Source organism: Helianthus annuus, chromosome 11 (genome assembly GCF_002127325.2).
Source record: "Helianthus annuus cultivar XRQ/B chromosome 11, HanXRQr2.0-SUNRISE, whole genome shotgun sequence".
In the NCBI taxonomy this organism is placed as follows: domain Eukaryota; kingdom Viridiplantae; phylum Streptophyta; class Magnoliopsida; order Asterales; family Asteraceae; genus Helianthus; species Helianthus annuus.
The window spans coordinates 23,745,809-23,764,998 of record NC_035443.2 but is presented as its reverse complement, the minus strand read 5'-3'; the positions used below and the strand labels follow the sequence as shown (position 1 = coordinate 23,764,998).

The window sequence follows — 19,190 nt, the reverse complement described above, 5'->3', positions numbered from 1 at the left end:
AACAGCCTAACCGTTCGGTCAGCATCCTGACCTGGTCGGCCTGTTCGTCGAACACTTGACTGTTTTGATTATTTGACGTTACGTTGAGGTAGTTTGACAACGAGTTGAACTATGACACTTTCGTTCTTACTTGTTTCTCCTGCTCGTACAGGAATCACCCAGGTCCGGCCGGTGAACGGTTCGGATCGTCAGTTTAACGTTTAACCCGTAGTCGGTGAACCTCGTAGATAGAACCCGAATCTTGAACCACCCAACCATTGGAATGATCGGTGAGTTGGCTCAAGCTCCGTTTCTACCGGCTTGAAGGCATTGAGTGTAAAAGAGTTGAAAGAAAGTTGGAAATCCTTCTTTCAATCCTTCACATCATGTAAATGTTTAGATCTTTGGTAGATCTTGACTTGTTTATGTGGAAATCGGTTAGATCCGAGCTATTCATGGTGGATTGAGGCCAAACCATGATGTTCTTGAAGAACACCATGATGACATCATCCTAGAATGCTTAGATCTTGATGATTTCATGGTTAGAAATCAAGATTTGAAAGATAGAAAGGTGTAGGAGCATGTTTTGATTAAGAAAGTACAAGATTTAGGCTGGAAACTTACCGAAATCGGAAGAAATCTGAGGAAAAAGGAGGAGCACGAGCTGGTCGGTCAGAACTTTCCAAAAGTGGTAAAGAGTGACAATGACAACCCTATTTATAAGCTCCAAAAGAGGAAAGGGCTGGCCGATCGGCCAGGCTTCCCAATCGGACAGCCTGCTGGTCGGTCAGAACTTTCCAAAAGTGGTAAAGAGTGACAATGACAGCCCTATTTATAGGCTCCAAAAGAGGAAAGGGCTGGCCGATCGGCCAGGCTTCCCGATCGGACAGCCTGCTCGATCGGACAGTCCGTCCGATCGGCTGGGCTGTTCGATCGGCTGATAGCCTGATCGCTCAACAGCCTGGTTCGAGTGCTCGGTGCGACGATTTTCGACATTTCGATCTCGATCGAGTACGATAGAGTTTCCTATTCAAATTACTTTCAGTCCCAACTACTATATCTAACATACAATCTCCTATGATTCACCCTATCCTTACGTTACCATTCGTCGTACTTCGATTTCGATTGTATTCGGTTTGAGTTTCGAGTTTCGATTGATTCGATTGAATACCACACAATAAGGTAGGCATGCACAGGTAACACATAAGGCACACACACACGTATACAACAACCAAAGTTCGCATAATTCGAGATTCGAGTTCGATGATAGTTAGATCGGTTTGATTATAAGTTGGTTAACTTTATCGCATTGTTACTTCCTACTAATCACAGTCGTAAATCGGTTCGCGTTGATAAAACATTCGATTACTTCGATTCTTCCTGATTATAACACTTACTCCACATAATACAAATAAAACTGAAAATAGACTATCTACAGTCAAAGAAAGTCAAAGTTGATTTGGACTTTGACTTTAACTTTGACATTCGAAAACACGGGGTGTTACAGTATAGACAAAGATATAAAATACAAGTATTTTAGACTTTTATATATTTGTACAAAACTAGTAGATGCCCCGTCCGCGTTGCGGGGCAATGGCCGAATAATTCTCAATCAATTAAAAAAAGAGTACTATAATTTTGCTATGAAAAAAAAAAGATGATAAGACCGTAATTTTGGGCTCAGGGCAAAACTGTAATTTTTCAGGACTAATGAGCCAGTGTTAGGCAGCTAGAGTTATGCGCCGCCCGCGTTGCGGGGCGCTAAACCGAGTATTTATTAGGTTAATAACATGTACGCCTTTATGTCATTTAGTTATACATTCTACCTATAACACGATATCAAAAAAGATACATCAAGTTAACCAATTAAAGAAAAACAGTACCATAGTTATGATAAAAAAAAAATTAACTAAAACGATGACAAGCGTGTAATTTAGAGTTGGGGGCAAAACAATATTTTGTCAGGACCAATTAGCGAGTGCTAGGCAGCTGTTTGGCATGAATAAAAACAAAATTAAGTCAACAAAGTAAAATAAAACACTACCATGGTTTTGCCAAAGAAAAAGAAAACAATGGCAAGATTGCAATTTTTAGCGAAGGTAAAATCGTAATTTTAAAATGGAGGTAAAATAATATTTTTAACTGAGGGCAAAAGCATTTTATTTTATTTTGAAACGGGGGCAAAATCGTAATATTTTAGCTGCGGGCAAAATCGTAATTGTTAGCTGCGGGCAAAATCGTAATTTTTAGCTGCGGGCAAAATCGTAATTTTAAACTGGGAACCAAATCGTAATTTGGCAGGACTCTAGCTGAGGGCAAAACCATAATTTTATTTTGAACTGGGGGCAAAATTGTATTTTTTAACTAAGGGGGAAATCGTAAATTTAAGCAAGGGACAAAAGCAAAATTTTATTTTGAATCGAGGGCGAAATCGTAGTTTTACACCTGGGATAAAATTGTAATTTGGCATCACCTATAAATAACTATTATATGAAAAAAGAAAAAAAATGAAAGTCAAAAGTGGCAAACCACTTAACAAAACTATTTCCCCTGACGTCATCAACCTGTGTTAAAAGTATCGATTTTAACTTAAAAAATATTAAAAAAAAAATTGTGTGTGTTTTTTTTTTTATTTTTTTTAGGTTTTTTGGAGTTTAGTTTTTAGCATTTTAGCTTGGGGGGAGGGGGGTTTAGGTTTTTGGGGGGTGTGGGGGTGGGGTGGGGGTTAGGTTTTTTTTTAAGGTTTTTTAGGGGTTTTAGTTTTTAGCATTTAGTTTGGGGGAGGGGAAGGGGGGTTTAGGTTTTTTTTTGGGGGGGAAGGGTGCGGGGGTTTAGGTTTTTGGGGTGGGAGGTGGGGGTTATGTTTTTTTAGGTTTTTTTAGCTATTTTAGGTTGTGTTCACATTGGTTCTCGCGGTTCTCGCAATAAAGGTGGTTCTCGCATGAACCTTACCCTATATATATATACATATATATATATATATATATATATAGTGGAGGGTTCAAATGAGAAGAAATTCTTTGTAAGAAGAAAAAAGAAGAAATTTCAACCAATAGGAATGCTTCATTAGACTTCATTTAATATTTGTACTTAATGTAACTATAAGGGTATATTAGTAAACTTACATATATCATTAATTGGTAGTTTCATCTTTAATAACTAACTATATTAAATTTGTAACTTATTTTTAAGATATATATTTTTCACAAAAAATAAAAATAAAAATTCATTTATAGTGTAGGATAAATACGAGGCGTGTAGGATAAATTACGAGTTGTGTAGGATAAATTTCAATATGTGTAGGATAAATTTCGAAATGTGTAGGATAACTTTTGACGTGTGTAGGCAAAAATATTTAGTGTTGAGGATTATAGTCTTAATGACTAATTAATTAGTCAAACATAATAATAAATAAGATGAGAAAAAAACTATTTAATGGTTTACAATTGTACCCTTTTATTCTTTTTCTTCTCAATAAAATTTTCTTCTCAAATGAACCTTCCCCTATATATATATATATATATATATATATATATATGGGGAAGGTTCAAATGAAAACCACTAGTTATTGTGAAAACTCGAAAACTAATTAAAAAAGCCAAAAAAAAACATACCAATTTTTTTTTTGCATAATAATTTTCGCTAGTTTTAGTATATAAAAAAATTTTCAAAAAACAAAAAAAAACTTTTTTGTAGTGCACATGTGTAGTACACATACACATGTGTAGTATATTACACATGTGTAATACAAATTTTTTTTTTTTTAAAAAAAAAGTTTTTTTTATATACAAAACCTGCGATTTTTTATAAAAAAAATTGGTGTGTTTTTTAGCCTTTTTTTAGTTAGCTTTTAAGTTTTCACAATAAAAGTGGTTTTATTTGAACCATCCCCATATATATATTTCATGTTTTATTAAATAATAAAAACTAAAAAAAAAAGAAAATAAAAATTAGCATGACCCTAAACGATTAAATGATGTTAGAATATTACTTAAACAAAAGTAATAAAAAGCAATAAATATAATAAGACAAATAAAAGCAAATTTACTTAAATACTCTTTTGACATTAAAATATTAAAAAGACTAGTGGGGAACTCGCGCGTTGCAGCGGAGATGTGTTGAGCAGAGAGTCAACAAAAACAACAGTTTTCATTTGCACCAGCTTACACTCAAAATTTGAACAAAGACTAATTAATATACGATGCCAAATGGCTACCCTAGATACAAACATTTCTACTCTAAAGAAGCCAACTATGTGAATCAGAAAAGAGAACTCCAATAACAAATCAAAGAAGAGGTGCCATAGCCAATTGTTAGAGATCTAGAAGAAGGGCCGACTTTCCTGATGTTACAAAGCCGATGCACCCAAGGAGTTGTGGCAAACCACCATCAGAAGCCAGGAAAGAATCTAGACCCCTCAATTAATGCAAGTTGAGCTCCAGCCTTGAACATCCTTAATTAAGCTTAATAATTTCTTTTTTTTAAAATTGAGCCAAACCAAGCCGAGCCAAGCCAGCTCGGTTTAAAACCAAGTCGAGCCCGAGCTTTAGATTTTCAGCTCGGTTTCAAATCCGAGCCCAGCCAAGCCAGCTCGGTTTATAATCGAGCCAAACCCGAGCTTGGCCTGGCTCGGCTCGGCTCATGAACAACCCTACACCAGAGATGCAGACAAGTCACCCGCTACGAAAGGAAACACAAAATGAAGCAGAGTTATACAGTCGATAAATCAATGATCATCAAGTGAGAAGCAATTATGGTGAGCCTAAACTACCCCAATATGAAACACACACCAAACTCACACAAATGCCCCACTTGACTGAATAACTTCTCCCAAGACGAAGAAGTAAATTGTAATTTCTGTGAATACTTCCGCATACAGAGTTCTCTCTTGAGTTACTTCACATGCTTTATCCAGGAGCCATATTCAACCTCCTAAATTTGTCTAAAAATTATATTATGATTGGAAAACTATCTTTTGGTTAGCACTTATCATATTTGACACATCAACTATTTTAAAAAATAAACTTTAGACAAAAGTTGTTTCGGATCAACCCTACCCATGTGGATCAGTACCAAAAAATCTCATTCTGACTCATTATCTAACCTACCCATCATATGCATCCATTATACATAATCCTACGATTGAATTAAATGACACGCTAGGATCTGATATATATTAATTCCAACTGCAAATTACCTGTCTGATTGGCAGCCCCAAAAAATCAGTCTTCTCTCTACCATGACTGAACCCGCAGCTGACAAATAATACTGCAGCAAACACCTAACAATATAGTGAACGTCTTTCTTAGTTATGATTATGAAAAACAATATAGTTACAATAACAACTAAAAAATTTAAATAACATGATTTAGAGGTTGTAAGCACTATAATAGAATTACATATTCAGTATTACCTCTCCATTCGTTTAGTAATCTGAATCTAACAATGCCTAGGAAGAACATATAAAGAACGTATGATACGCTAAGACATTGATAAGATAAACCTGAAAGATGCTATTCTACTGTTATTTTCCTCTTACTTTCTACCTACCAAGAAAGCTAGACAACCCGAGAAAATTGCTTATCAACCATGCAAAATGTCCCAGCTCACCTACACATGAAAAAAAAATCCATGTTTTCACGTAGTAAAATAACACAATCCTAAATAAAAATGCAAATATTCTTTCATTAACCCTACTTCAGCTACAAAACCAATATCTGTACAAACACGATATGACCCATTAACTAATTGTATAAATACAAGCGACCTCCATGGATTTGGCAGAGCTGGTTCAGGTTCGATATTTTTCTTCCTCTTTTTGTCACCATGGCCCTAAATATAGGAAGATAACAAAGATACAATTGATTAGAAGGGAAATTAAGATGCAAAATGGGTGAAATCGGTATCTTGATGGATCTTGACTTAGTAGTTCGCTTACTGATTATATTAGGTGTTTTTGAAGGATTTTGTAGTCAAGTATGTCTTACAGCACATCCTATCAGCATGTTCAAAAACTAATGTGGCTCAAGAGCACACATTTGAGAGGTCTGCATAAGTCTCTCCATCCTGCACAAAATTAATACATCTACTAAACCCCATTAACATTTGTTATTTCATCTTCTATTTATGAAATAAGTAATAAACCACACTAATAAACCACACTAATAAACCCTAAAGTAAGATAAGGCACCATACAATCCAGGGTCACCCTCCACAATTCACCTAAAGAACCTTACAGACGGCATAACACTATCATATACCATCCAATACACATAGGATTGAAACAATACCTTGCATACATATACCACATCAGAAGTAGAAACCGATCATTTGCTTCTGGTAAACAACCTACTGATCCAATCAAGACCGTTCAAACAAGAATCACAATCGGAATTTGAACCTGCAAACAAATTAAACAAAATACACAAATAAAAACCGTAATCATATCAGATTTTGTTGAATGCAATAACAACATCGATTAAATGGGGGAATTTAGAGAGAAGCATCAAAATCGGAACCCTGTAAAGCAGCATGAAATCACCTGAATATCGTCGCTAGCAACTTTAGCTGCTGGATCACACATTAGGAATCATAATGTCAGTTAAGAAGAAAATAGATAAGCAATTGAGAAGGCATCAATAAGTAAATTTTAAGAAGAATTATGCCTGAAAATCCGAAATTGTTAAATTTCCCATTTTAAATTATATTTCTGGTTGATTTTCACTTACGCGATAAGCATCCTGTGCGCCTTTAAACGCGACACCAAACTGTTTCTAACCCTCACTGCCAACCAAAGTTGATACATTTTTTATTTCAATTTTAGTAATTTAACTTTTTTATAAAGAAAAAGGAAATGTGGTTAAGAAATAATACCATCATGGTTCAAAATGGCTTTGCCACTGCCTGATGTTAAAATGTGGCCATTCCATGAAGTTGCAACTACATGATGACCTTCTAGTCTGTTTATAAGTTTGCTAGTTTGCGCGTCGAAAAGCTGAATATGTGATTGTGAAAGACCAACCGCGAGTGTTTTGCCATCGTGAGACCATGAAAGACTGGACGGAGGGTCATTTAAATTCTCGGTTCTAAGTAGACGATATGTGTCTTCATTCACCGGGTTCCAAAGGTACAATTCTTGTCCCAAAGCAACTGCGAGAATGTTGTTCTTCCCCCAATCCATTACGTTCATGTAGAAATCGTCCTGAATGAAAGGTGCATCTAGTATTTTGGTTTCCTTCTGAACAAAATAACATAAAATCAGTACTAAAAAAAAAGAAATTGAGAAAATTTTTCAAGAAAATCTTAAAAGCTACCTTGGGTAATTTTCTTTGTTGGCTAATGTGATTCTTGTTTTTGAAATTGTCTTCATCGCTACGCCTAATTTCATCAACATATCGAATCGATTTTCTACTTGATTTCGGGCTTCCTCTAAAAACAAGCATTCTAAATGGTCTTCCTTCACTATCCAGAGTCAAATTTCCCCCCATTATTCTTCTGTATTCTGCCTGTTACAGATAAGATTCATCAGCAACATTAAAACCCTTTTCAAGAATTTCAAGATTTGCAACACCCTAATCCCAATCTAAAATACCCTTTTATCCAAATTGCATAACATTTAAAAAAACCAAAAATAAACAAAAACAAGATAAGATCTTTTGAAGAGATACAAAACCCATAAAGAATCAAGATTTGCAGAATCCTAATACCAAACACCAGTGTTGTAAAAATTTTATTTACAGAAAAACTGTAACAAAACTTTCTTCATGTATAATATAATACTTACAAAACGAAAAATATAAACGATGGTTTCTAAAAGCGGTTTTTGCTTCACTTTCTCTCCATTTTGATTCTCCAATTCAGGACTAAAGCCTTCAACTGGCAATGAACCATCAGCATGGCATTTGGATGCAACAAACAGAATTGTCATCAATAGTTATACCAGGGGAACAAATTAACAAATAACAAACCCTAGACATATAATCATATGAAAAAAGGGAAACACAAGAGACACAAAAGAACCAAAATTCACATACCATGAACGATTTTAGGGCCTTGTAATCAAATCTACAAAAGCCAATAAACACTCCAAGAAAAAAAAAAAACAAATCGAAGCACCTAGGGTTAGGGGTTACCTGTTTCTGAATCTTCGTGGGTGGATCTCAAACTCTAATCTTCGTTTTCACCTTGCGGTTACAAACAGCTGTGAAAGGGATGAAACTGATCGAGAGCTCAAGGGTTTCGAATGAACCTCTTCTAGGTTTTGACGATTGGGTTTCTGGAAACTAAACGTGGGAGGAGGATTTCTCCATTTTAACCCTGAGGCGTCTTAAAATTTTGGAGAACTTGCAACTTAAATGGCTTTAAGCATCTTGTACATTATGCTTTAAAATTGATACATATGGCAAAATTACCATCTTGTACATCACTTCTCCTTTTTATAATAATATAGATAATAAGACAAAAAGATTTTTTAATGGTTTATTTAATTTTAATCTCATACATCGATTTTCAAGATCTAATGGTTGGAAAGTGGTTCTCGTGGTTTTCGCAACTAGAGGTGGTTTTCATTTTAGCTGTCCCTTGCTTGTATATACTTCACAACATACAAAATATAAATGTTATCATCAAATGCATATACTAGAAGAGAATTTATTTTTTCACATTATGAACATACTAAAATAAATCACTATTAGACAAGGGTTAGTGGAAAATAAAAATAAAAATTAAAAAAATCGGGTACATGATCGGGTATATAGTTCGGGTAAACAGGTATGTGGTTTCGGGTAATCGGGTCGGGTATCACCTAATCCGATACCCAACCCATACTCGTGAATTTTTTTTAAAACTAATCCCATACCCGACCCAATACGGCCCGTCGGGTTTATATAATATAAATTTATAACAAGTTGAGGTATTAGGGGGTGTCAAACCACAAAAATTAGGGAATGATATTTACATAATATAAATTTATAACGAGTTGAGGTATTAGGGTGTTGTACCACATAACAAAAAAGAAATTGATGTTTCACTTTAAATACAAAACTATTTGATTTTGTAGTTTTAACTCAAAAGTTTTTAGTTTTTCAATTTAACCTCATAACCTTTTTACTTTCAACTTTAATCCCCTATGGCATTCTCTTCCTCCAACATAACTTACAGAGCCACCATTACCAAACCCTCATCTTCACATTATCCCAGATCTAACCCTTCACAATCATCCCTCACATTCACTAAAGCTTCCACCTTTTCACCCAAATCCTTTTCAGTTTCTTGGGTGATGGCGTTGCAGGGCGATTGCTGAATAATTCTCAAACAATTAAAAATACTATTATAGTTTTGTTAGAAAAAAAAACTAAAACAATGATAAGACCGTAGTTCTGAGCTCAGAGTAAAACTGTGTTAGGCAGCTTCTTGACATGAAAAAAAATTAAATCAAGTCAACCAATTAAAAAAAAACACTTTTATAGTTTTGCTAAAAATTAAAACGATAGCAAATTTGAACTGAGGGCAAAGTTGTATTTGTTGACTTGGGTAAAATCGTAATTTGCCAAAAGTTAAAGTGATGGCAATACTATAAATTTGAACCAGAGAAAAAATCATAATATAACTTTACATTAAGGACAAAATCGTAATTTTAAGCTGGGGACAAAACTATATTTTTAATTTGAACTGGGGGGAAATCAAAATTTTGAGCTGAGGGCAAAATTGTAATTTTGAATTGGGGGCAAAAGCATACTTTTGTTTTGAACCGGGCAAGAACTTAATTTTAAACTGAAGGCGAAATCATAATTTTTGAAACGGGGCGAAAATGCAAAATCGTCATTTTTAGTTTGGGGCAAAAGCTAAAGTTTATTTTGAATTGGGGCCAAAATTATAATTGTAATCTGGGGATAAAATCATAATTTTGAACCGAGGGCAAAATCGTAATTTTGAGCGTGGGACAAGAACACAATTTTATTTTGAAGGGTGGGCAGAAACGTATTTTATTTTAAATTAAGAACGAAGCCGTAATTTTAAAACGAATATAAAATAGTAAACTGCTTGGTCCAAAAAAGAATATAAAATAGTAAACTGTTTGGTCCAATAGGGGAGTGCTAGGCAGGTGCCTGACACTATTCCCCTAACTTGATTTTGTATATGTAGGAAATGGGCTTCTTTTAACTTGATTGAGCCCATTGTAAGCAATACAGTTTGCAAACAGGAGCCCAAATCGGTTAACCTGTAAATTTCATTATACGACTACTCTGCTGTTCATTCTTTTTAGTAGAAACACAACCATCCCGAAATCATGCAACCCAGAATCCGGCAGTTCATTTCGTCCCAGAAATTTCACATCTTTTCCAAACCCAAACAGAAATCAGTTCCAAGATTCCAACTTTTTCACAATCAAACTCGAAATTCAGAGAATTTCAGTGAAGCCGATCACGATATTATTCAGTCACCTGCACCAAATCCGGACGAATACTCAACAATTAGCATCAAAGCCCTTGAAATCCAAGACCTTCTCAAGCAAATTAACCGGCAGAATCCAGAAAATGAAGTCGAACAAGCTTTTACTCGATTGAAGCTGACACTTAATGAAGATTTAGTGCTTAATGTGCTTCGTAGGCACCGTTCTGATTGGAAATCAGCTTATGTATTCTTCAATTGGGTGTCTATTTCAAGTGGGTATTCACCTGGAACAGGATCTTACAACGAAATTCTTGACATTTTAGGCAAAATGAAGCGGTTTAATGAGGTACACCAAGTGCTCGACGAAATGTCTAAGAGAAATAAAAGCTTGATTAATGAAAGAACGTATGGTATTGTGGTAAATAGGTATGCTGCAGCTCATATGATAGAAGAAGCCACTCAGTTTTTCTACAAGAGGGTAGAGTTTGGTCTTGATCTTGATTTAATAGCTTTTCAGACACTTTTGATATCGTTGTGTCGTTATAAGCATGTCGAGGCTGCAGAGTTTTTGTTTCATTCGAAAAAGCATGAGTTTCGGCATAATATTAAGACCATGAACATTATTCTTAACGGATGGTGTGTTTTGGGTAGTTTACGCGAAGCGAAAAGGTTTTGGAATGATATTATTACGTCGAAATACAAGCCGGATAGGTTTACGTACGGGATATTTATCAATTCGTTAGCGAAGGCTGGCAAGATTAGTACAGCGGTTAAGTTGTTTCAAGCCATGTGGGCGAAAGGTTGCACCCCGGATGTGGCTATCTGCAACTGCATTATCGACGGGTTATGTTTCAAGAAACGCATCCCGGAAGCTCTTGAAATAATCAAAGAAATGAACGAAAAAGAGTGTTGTCCAGACGTTGCGACGTACAACACGTTGATCAAACACCTATGCAAGATTCGAAGAATGGAGAAGGTGAACGAGCTTTTGAACGAGATGACACAAAAGGGTGGCGATTGTGCACCGAACGCTAGAACTTACGGGTACTTGTTAAACTCTGCGAAGAAGCCGGATGAAGTTGTGAAAATCTTGGAGGTAATGGAGAGAAACGGTTGTAAGATGACGGAGGATACTTGTAATCTGTTGTTGAGGCTTTTTATGGGTTGGGGTGATGATAAACGGGTTGAATCGACTTGGGTTGAGATGGAGAGAAACGGGTTGGGCCCGGATCAGAGATCGTACACAATTATGGTGCACGGGCTCTACGACAAGGGGCGGTTAAAGGAAGCTATGGTGTATTATAAGAGGATGATATCAAAAGGAATGGTTGCAGAGCCAAGAACCAAGTTATTAGTTGATGCTATTAATATCAAGTTGAATAATAAAGATCACAAAAATGGTCAAAACATTTAGCATGTATTTTAAACTTTTATTTGGAAATAGGGATCAAGATAAATGTGTTTTAGCCTTTATTAATTTTATGGATCATTGTTTTTGTCTCACATTATACATTATGAGAAAATTAAAAGGATTTTATGCTGCAACAAAGACATATCTATACAACTGAATAAATAGACAGAGACTCCTTGAAGATGCCGGATTTATATTGTTGTTGTTAGTCATTTATATTCACAATTCACATAATTTTGAAAAATGAAAAAAGAAAGAAAGAAAGAGAGTTTGCTTTTAAGGAAAATGAACTCGCTCGAAATCGGCTCATTTGTAAGTGAGTTGAGCTGAACTCGCTCGGTTTGTAAACGAACCGAGTTTGAGCCACGTAAGCTCGCTTGTTTGGATTGTTTAAATTGAGCCAAAAATTTAATGTTTATAAGTTAAATAAGCCACATAAACAGGGCCGGCCCCGAGAATTCGTGTACCTTGTTCGAGCTCCAAAAAACGTGCCCTTAGACCTGTACGAAATTCGGCATTGGGCTCAATAAAGGTCTAAACCTAATGTCAATGGACTAATAACTAATCTAAAACATAAGAATAGTTTTGTAAGTGGGTCAATGTTTGTGTTTGTATAGATATACACTATAAAAAAGAAATTTTTACGTATACATATCGGGTTTATTCTAAAAATAGCGTGCCCTCCCAAATATCGGGCCCTGGCCGGTGGTCCTCCCCGCCCACCCCCAGGGCCGGCCCTGCACATAAACTTGATTGGAATTTGGTAACATTTCTCATCATCCTCAGTAAATCCCATCAATAGCAAAGCTAAGGTAGGGTCTGAGGAGGGTAGATGTAGACGGCCTTACCTCTACCCCGTAGGAATAGAGAGGCTGCTTCCTGTGAGACCCTCGGCTCGATTGTAGTTTTGTATCAAGCCTTGGACCTAAGACACATAACACTCAAACAATCGGGACAGAGATTGATTGGTGCATGTACCCACGTGTCTTTCAGCTAAGACACATAACACTCAAACAATCGGGACAGAGATTGATCGGCAAGTGGGAGAATGTAAGAATAAATAAATAATATATTTATTTATATATGGCCATTATAATCATTTACATTATATGGATCAAAATATATAACAATCCATTAAATAATTAGTTGGTAATTGTTGATGGGCCTTATTACCATTATTAACTAATTAGGGTTTCCTCCTGGGTGCATATATAAGGAGACTTATGTTGAGGTTCTAGGGTTAGACACATAACCTAACTAATTCACATAACATCAATCAACCTCCTCTCCATAGCCGATTACCCTTTATCGGTTCTCATCATCACCATCATTAGATTGCACCCTAAGGAGGAACCAGATCAAGATGACAATCATGTCAGACCTTATTGCTACGTTTCACATCTGGATTCTCTGCTGACCTGTACTGCTGCAATCAGGTATGTTTTCATGTTTTCCATTATGCCTAAACAGAACTGATCCAACATGTGGTATCAGAGCATATGTTGATTAGTCAGTTCTGTTTTCGTATCCATTATTCTGGGATTGAAATCTGGAAAACAGAGTTTTGAAAACTTAATAAAATTTAAAAGTCTGTTTCGAGACCAAGTATCTCGAAATCACTGTTTCGGGAAAAACATAAATTCGAAACCCTGTTTCGAGTTTTTCTTCATAAACAATTTCGGATCTTATGTTTTGATGTCTTATAAATATTCCGAAATTATAACCTATTAATTCACCTTTCCGAAATCATTAAAATAACAGATTTCGGGTTCCAGAATTTATGTTTTAATTTTTTAGGGTTCATCATGTTCTTAGGAAAATTCGAAATTCCTTTATGTTTTGGAATGTAATTAGGATTATTGAGTGTTTTTTCCTGTTTTGATCCAATTTTATCATCTAAGTTTATTCGAAAACTGTTAATTGATAATCAGATAAAATTTTCGAAATATTTTGACAAAATTAGATCATCATTAAAACAGGAAACCATATCTCAAAAACCTTAGAATTCGAATTTTCAGTTATTATCACTAACAGCTGTAACAGGAAGTTTCGAGATCCCTTTAACGAGCCGATACCAAGATCTCGATTCGAGACCACACGAACTCGACTCGAAATCATAAGTGTTCTCAAATGTTTATAACTCGAGACAACGATTTCGACTCGAGATCATAAGGTCTCGACTCGAGACCACTGAGGTTTCGACTAAGGGCTTCAATCTTTACAACTCGAGACAAAGGTCTCGACTCGAGACCATAAGGTCATAACTCGAGACCATAAGGTTGCGACTCGAGACCATAAAGCTACAACTCGAGACCACAACATCACAACTCGAGACCATGGTTGCGACTCGAGACCTCATAAGGAGTCGAGATCTCATAATTCACAGCAGTCGAGACCATGATTACGACTCGAGACACTGAGGTTGCGACTCGAGACCAATAATGAGTCGAGACCTCATAATGTTATAAGCTGAGTCGAGACTTGACTCGAGATCTCACTCGGGATCTCATAACTGAGTCGAGATCTCACTCGAAACTTCATTATTTTAGGTTGTTTAATGTGAACTAAGATTTAGCTCGGGGCTCCGCCCCGAACCCCGTGCGGGGGCACGATGCCCCCCTGCAACCCCAGCGCTAACAGGTGGTTTGCTACTAAATAATTGGTTTTTGTAAATACTTAGTTAATTAATAAGGATCAAATAATGTTTTACAAAACCAAAATGGCTTAACTTGAATGAGCTTCTGATGTATCACTTCTGGCCAAAGCTGATTTGATGCATCTATTTATTGTTCAAGTATTATAAAAGCTATGTTGAGTATGCATTACAAACGTGAAATGTCTTAATTCTGGCCAAAGCTGATTTAATTCATTTATGTTTAGCATGCTTGACAAGTGCATAACTAAAGTGATTGTCTCATTTCTGGCCAAAGCTGATTTGTCTTCGTTTAAGTAGAATTTTAAATAAGTCTATTATTTTGATGTTAGTAATAGACATATCACAACCTCTTCACACAATGATCCTTATATTAATGATTCTTAATTAATTTTTTATGATCATTTCGTCTGCCTTATTCTTAGTACCCATAATTTTTTTTACTCACTATAATTTTCTTGAATAAATCTATATCTCATCCACTCTAATTCCGAAATCTAATATGTTTTGCTTAAAGTCTCTATAAGAATTAGCTCTTAAATTAAATCCTTGATTATCTCTTAAGACACGATAATCGTATTGCTCTCTTCTGATAAGGCACTACAGAAGAAAAGTAGAGCATGATGATTAGGATAAATCGAACATGATGTCTCTTATGATAATCAAGAACTCTCTAACATAACTGCTATCACTAAAGTTATTCCAGATTAAGTCTTTTCTAAGACTAATCTATAATTATGGAATAATCACAAAAGCTCCTAAGATGCATGCCTTCATTTAAAATTATAAATTATAAAGCTAAGTGGTATATGTGAATACATAACAATGTACAATACCATGACCCATAAAATTAAGGGCTTACGCATGGAAATAAGTACATTTTCCAGTACATTACATACTAAGATTTTCATTTGTACAATTTGATGCCTTATAAATCAACTATAACACTCAAAATACCAAAGTATAACGAGTGTGTTGATAAGCAACATATGTACAAAGAAATAAATGTTTGAAGCTGGAAAATAAGTTGTTACTCACCTTACAACCACTTAAACTTTAAAAGAGGAATTTTCTAAGGTCCATAGACAAAATACAAGTACAAAATCCCAACTCTAAGGTTCTTAAAGGGAAAATCTCAATGCATAATTATGTCATTAGACTAGGCATAAGCAATGAGACTATCCATTATTCAGAAGAACAGTTGGATAAGTTAATTAGATAGTCACTTACTAATGATATTTAAGTCTAATAATTCTTTAATATTCCTATTAACACATGATTAGTTGACTCTAGTTTTAAACGTTTCCTTACCAGAAGTCAACAAATAACTAACGTGAGAGTTAGTGACAAAATTAAATGTTAAGACTATAAGAACCATAATAAGCAGTCTTCTAACAACGCCTTTTGATGCCTTATATATTCTGAAGATTAATCAGAATATAGTATCATAATTAAGCAATGTTATGAAGTTGTGAGGTTTGCATAGTCAACATAAAGTCACACTTACCTTAAATTCTCATATTATTTGTTCTAAATATCTGGATTGAAACATTACTAAGATAAAACTAGATGATACCTTACATTTTCACAACTTTTGTTATCATGCAAATGAGAATTTGACAAAAGGAAAATGAGACTTATAAATTTCATCCATTATAACCGAAATCCATGAGAAATCATGACATGGTTAATGAGGATGATATTTTATCTAATCTCATTCTAAGTGATTTTAAATCATGACGTTATAGCCCTAAATATCACTTGGCTTAAGGAATAAGTGTGGGTCCATCATAAGTCATTCATTGACATTCGTGGAACTTATTCCAAATGGAATATTCAGACATAATTCATTTATCATTTAACAGACTATCAACTTATATCTAAATTTTGTCGCATATGGCCCACAGTCTTAGAAGAAATCTATTCATATATATACTTAATAAGATTTCTATTAAATATGTCCCTAAAGTTTCTTATGATATATGGACATTAAAGAAATCAAATAAAGTCTAACGTATATGTGATAGGTTCCCATGTCACGTAGCTCATTGAAACTTCTCTTGTAGCATTCTAGAGATATTAAAGATCAGTAGGAGCATTAAGTGTCTTAATAATAACTTGCAATAGTTACAAGAGGTGGGGGAGTGAAATTTTACATTACCTAAATTTACACCTCTTGTACAAGACACCGCTCCATCACGACACTGTTCCATCAATACTTGTCTCCTTAAAATCTAATGCTACTCTTATAAAAGGTTCATTGTTGCTTAATTGTGGGCACACTTAGATTTCTTACATAAACTAACATAATCCTCAACAAGAGAAATCACAACGACTAACGTCATTAATTTGTTTTCTCTACTAGAATTTGTGGGTCGTTAAATATTGACCTTAAGCATGCTGAGTTCCTAAAGTTTTCTAAGGTCAGTGGGAGCAGTCAAAGTTCTTATCATGACTTGCAAGGAATACAAGAGGCGGGGGGAAGAGTGTCATTAAATTTCACTCTGAATTTAACTCCGATTACACCTCTTGTACACCATATTGCACCAACTCTTATAAACTTAGAATGAAAATGATAGCAACCTAACCAAGAGCTAATCCATAAAACTGAAACTTCTAATGAACCCAATAATCAACTCAGGAGGTCATCTAGGTTTAAAAGCCTACTAACTTTGATGATTACATAACCTCCCTAACTGAAGTTGAAATTGATTATGGAAAAGTTTACTGATCCAATCTCTTCTAATTAAGCCATTAGTGTCAATCAATCTTCTAAATGGAATAAAACTGTTTTCTAGTAAAACTGATTTTATGTGTTCGTATAACGTTGGGATTTGATTGAATTACCTAAGAGTGTTCATAACTAAACCAAATCCTTATATATAAACGTTAAGACACTAAGAAGCATGATTGATTGTCAAAGGTTATACTAAGGAAGAGATAAATTATCAAAAGATTTCTTTGAGGATCATCACTGTTCTAGTAGCTTATAATGGTTTAAAGCTATATTAGATGAACATTAAAAACAATTTTCCCTAACAAATGGCTGACATATTTACATGTTCATTAGATAACAACCTAAAGTTTCAAACTGAAGGTTAAAGAACACTTTATTTGTAAGCCAATAATATCCATGTATGGGTTAATGCAAACATCATAATGTGATGAAAAGCTAACGTAATTATTTTCATCAAGAATCAAGTGGATTAATGAACCTACCTCAAAATGAGTGGGAGCAACTAAGATAAACTTGTCTATATAGATGATATTCTTTTGACAAGTATATGTTACATAAGTCAAAGCATTGTTAACACAAACTTTGATATAATAGATCTCAGAGATGTCTCTTATGTAATCATAACGTACCGAGATAGACCCAATGGGACATTAGTTTCGTTCCATAAGTTTAACATTAAATGGGTCCTTACATATGTAACAAACAATACTGCTCTCCTTTTGAGCATAATAGGATGAATGAGATTATTTCCTTACGCTTCATTAATTAGAAGCCTTATGTAAGTTTAAGTCTATACTCGTTTAGATATTACTCACATTGCAACACACTAGATATGTCTAGATTAATGTGAAGCATCTAATGGAGTATTACAATATCTTTAAAAGAAACGAGAGGCTACAATTTAAAGAAGAAGTGAGAACTTAAAACCGGTTGATTACTTTAACTTTGTAATATTCAAAGATGACAAAATGTAATTTCGGGTACATCCTTATGTCAGCAGACAAAACCTATCTCATGGAGGAGTCATAATGGACTGATATCAACAACCTAAGTTATAACGACATAATATAGTCACTAAATGTTGTTGGAAATTTATCAGTAGACTCATAAGTTTATTAACTCCATATAATTAATGTTTTGAAGAATTAGTGTGATAAAGTCAGCTACCATAACTCCTTGAACAATAACAGTTCAAGAGGTGCTGCATTAAATTTCGATACGCAATTAATTATTCGTTTATGAACGAATTGAGGAAACTAAGTTTTGTATCGAATACATTCATGATATGCTTAAGGATCCTATAACTGAAGGGCTATTACCCATAAGTCTTATTAAGAGAGCTCATAGACGGGTATTAATTAATGGCCATGCTCAACTGCATATCGTACTATGAATGACTAAGTATTAGTTAATTTTCCTCATCAGTTTGATTTTGTACGTCTCTAAGAATATGTCAAGTCGACATAATGGCATATAGACAAATAAAGTTACAAATCAAACAAAGGGCTTATGCGTATTTTGATCATGACGATTAGGTTTTAAATTAAGGCTATAGTATGATTAATGAGGGTCCTGAGTCGCATAATGATTCAACGGCTGTATTTCTCTGCTATAGTACTTGTTTAAGGCTAAAATGAGTGTTAACTCCTGATCAGGCTTATCTAATACTCATAGTAAATGATTACTCGGGCAAGTGGGAGAATGTAAGAATAAATAAATAATATATTTATTTATATATGACCATTATAATCATTTACATTATATGGATCAAAATATATAACAATCCATTAAATAATTAGTTGGTAATTGTTGATGGGCCTTATTACCATTATTAACTAATTAGGGTTTCCTCCTGGGTGCATATATAAGGAGACTTATGTTGAGGTTCTAGGGTTAGACACATAACCTAACTAATTCACATAACATCAATCAACCTCCTCTCCATAGCCGATTACCCTTTATCGGTTCTCATCATCACCATCATTAGATTGCACCCTAAGGAGGAACCAGATCAAGAT

General features: G+C 34.7%; 1 protein-coding gene and 1 long non-coding RNA gene across 6 annotated transcripts; one reads left to right on the top strand and one right to left on the bottom strand.

The window, feature by feature from the left end:
• Positions 1–4,109: 4,109 nt before the first annotated feature.
• On the bottom strand, positions 4,110–8,276 carry LOC110929258. 5 transcript variants are annotated; one of them, XR_004872227.1, is made up of 11 exons: positions 8,112–8,276; positions 7,763–7,854; positions 7,293–7,484; positions 6,853–7,216; positions 6,708–6,762; positions 6,521–6,546; positions 6,270–6,379; positions 5,918–6,045; positions 5,530–5,811; positions 5,177–5,260; positions 4,110–4,659 (listed from the first exon to the last, which is right to left on the bottom strand). It is a non-coding gene; the product is annotated as an uncharacterized LOC110929258 (long non-coding RNA). The 5 variants fall into 5 exon arrangements; XR_004872226.1 differs by lacking the exon at positions 6,708–6,762 and having other exon boundaries at positions 6,521–6,549; positions 8,112–8,275; XR_002586963.2 differs by lacking the exon at positions 7,763–7,854 and having other exon boundaries at positions 8,112–8,274.
• Positions 8,277–10,159: 1,883 nt separating this feature from the next.
• Positions 10,160–11,881, top strand: LOC110929257 (putative pentatricopeptide repeat-containing protein At3g15200). Its single transcript, XM_022172394.2, has one exon. The coding sequence runs from the start codon at positions 10,268–10,270 to the stop codon at positions 11,783–11,785; it is 1,518 nt and encodes a 505-aa protein (XP_022028086.1). The 5' UTR covers positions 10,160–10,267; the 3' UTR covers positions 11,786–11,881.
• The last annotated feature ends 7,309 nt before the right edge of the window (positions 11,882–19,190 follow it).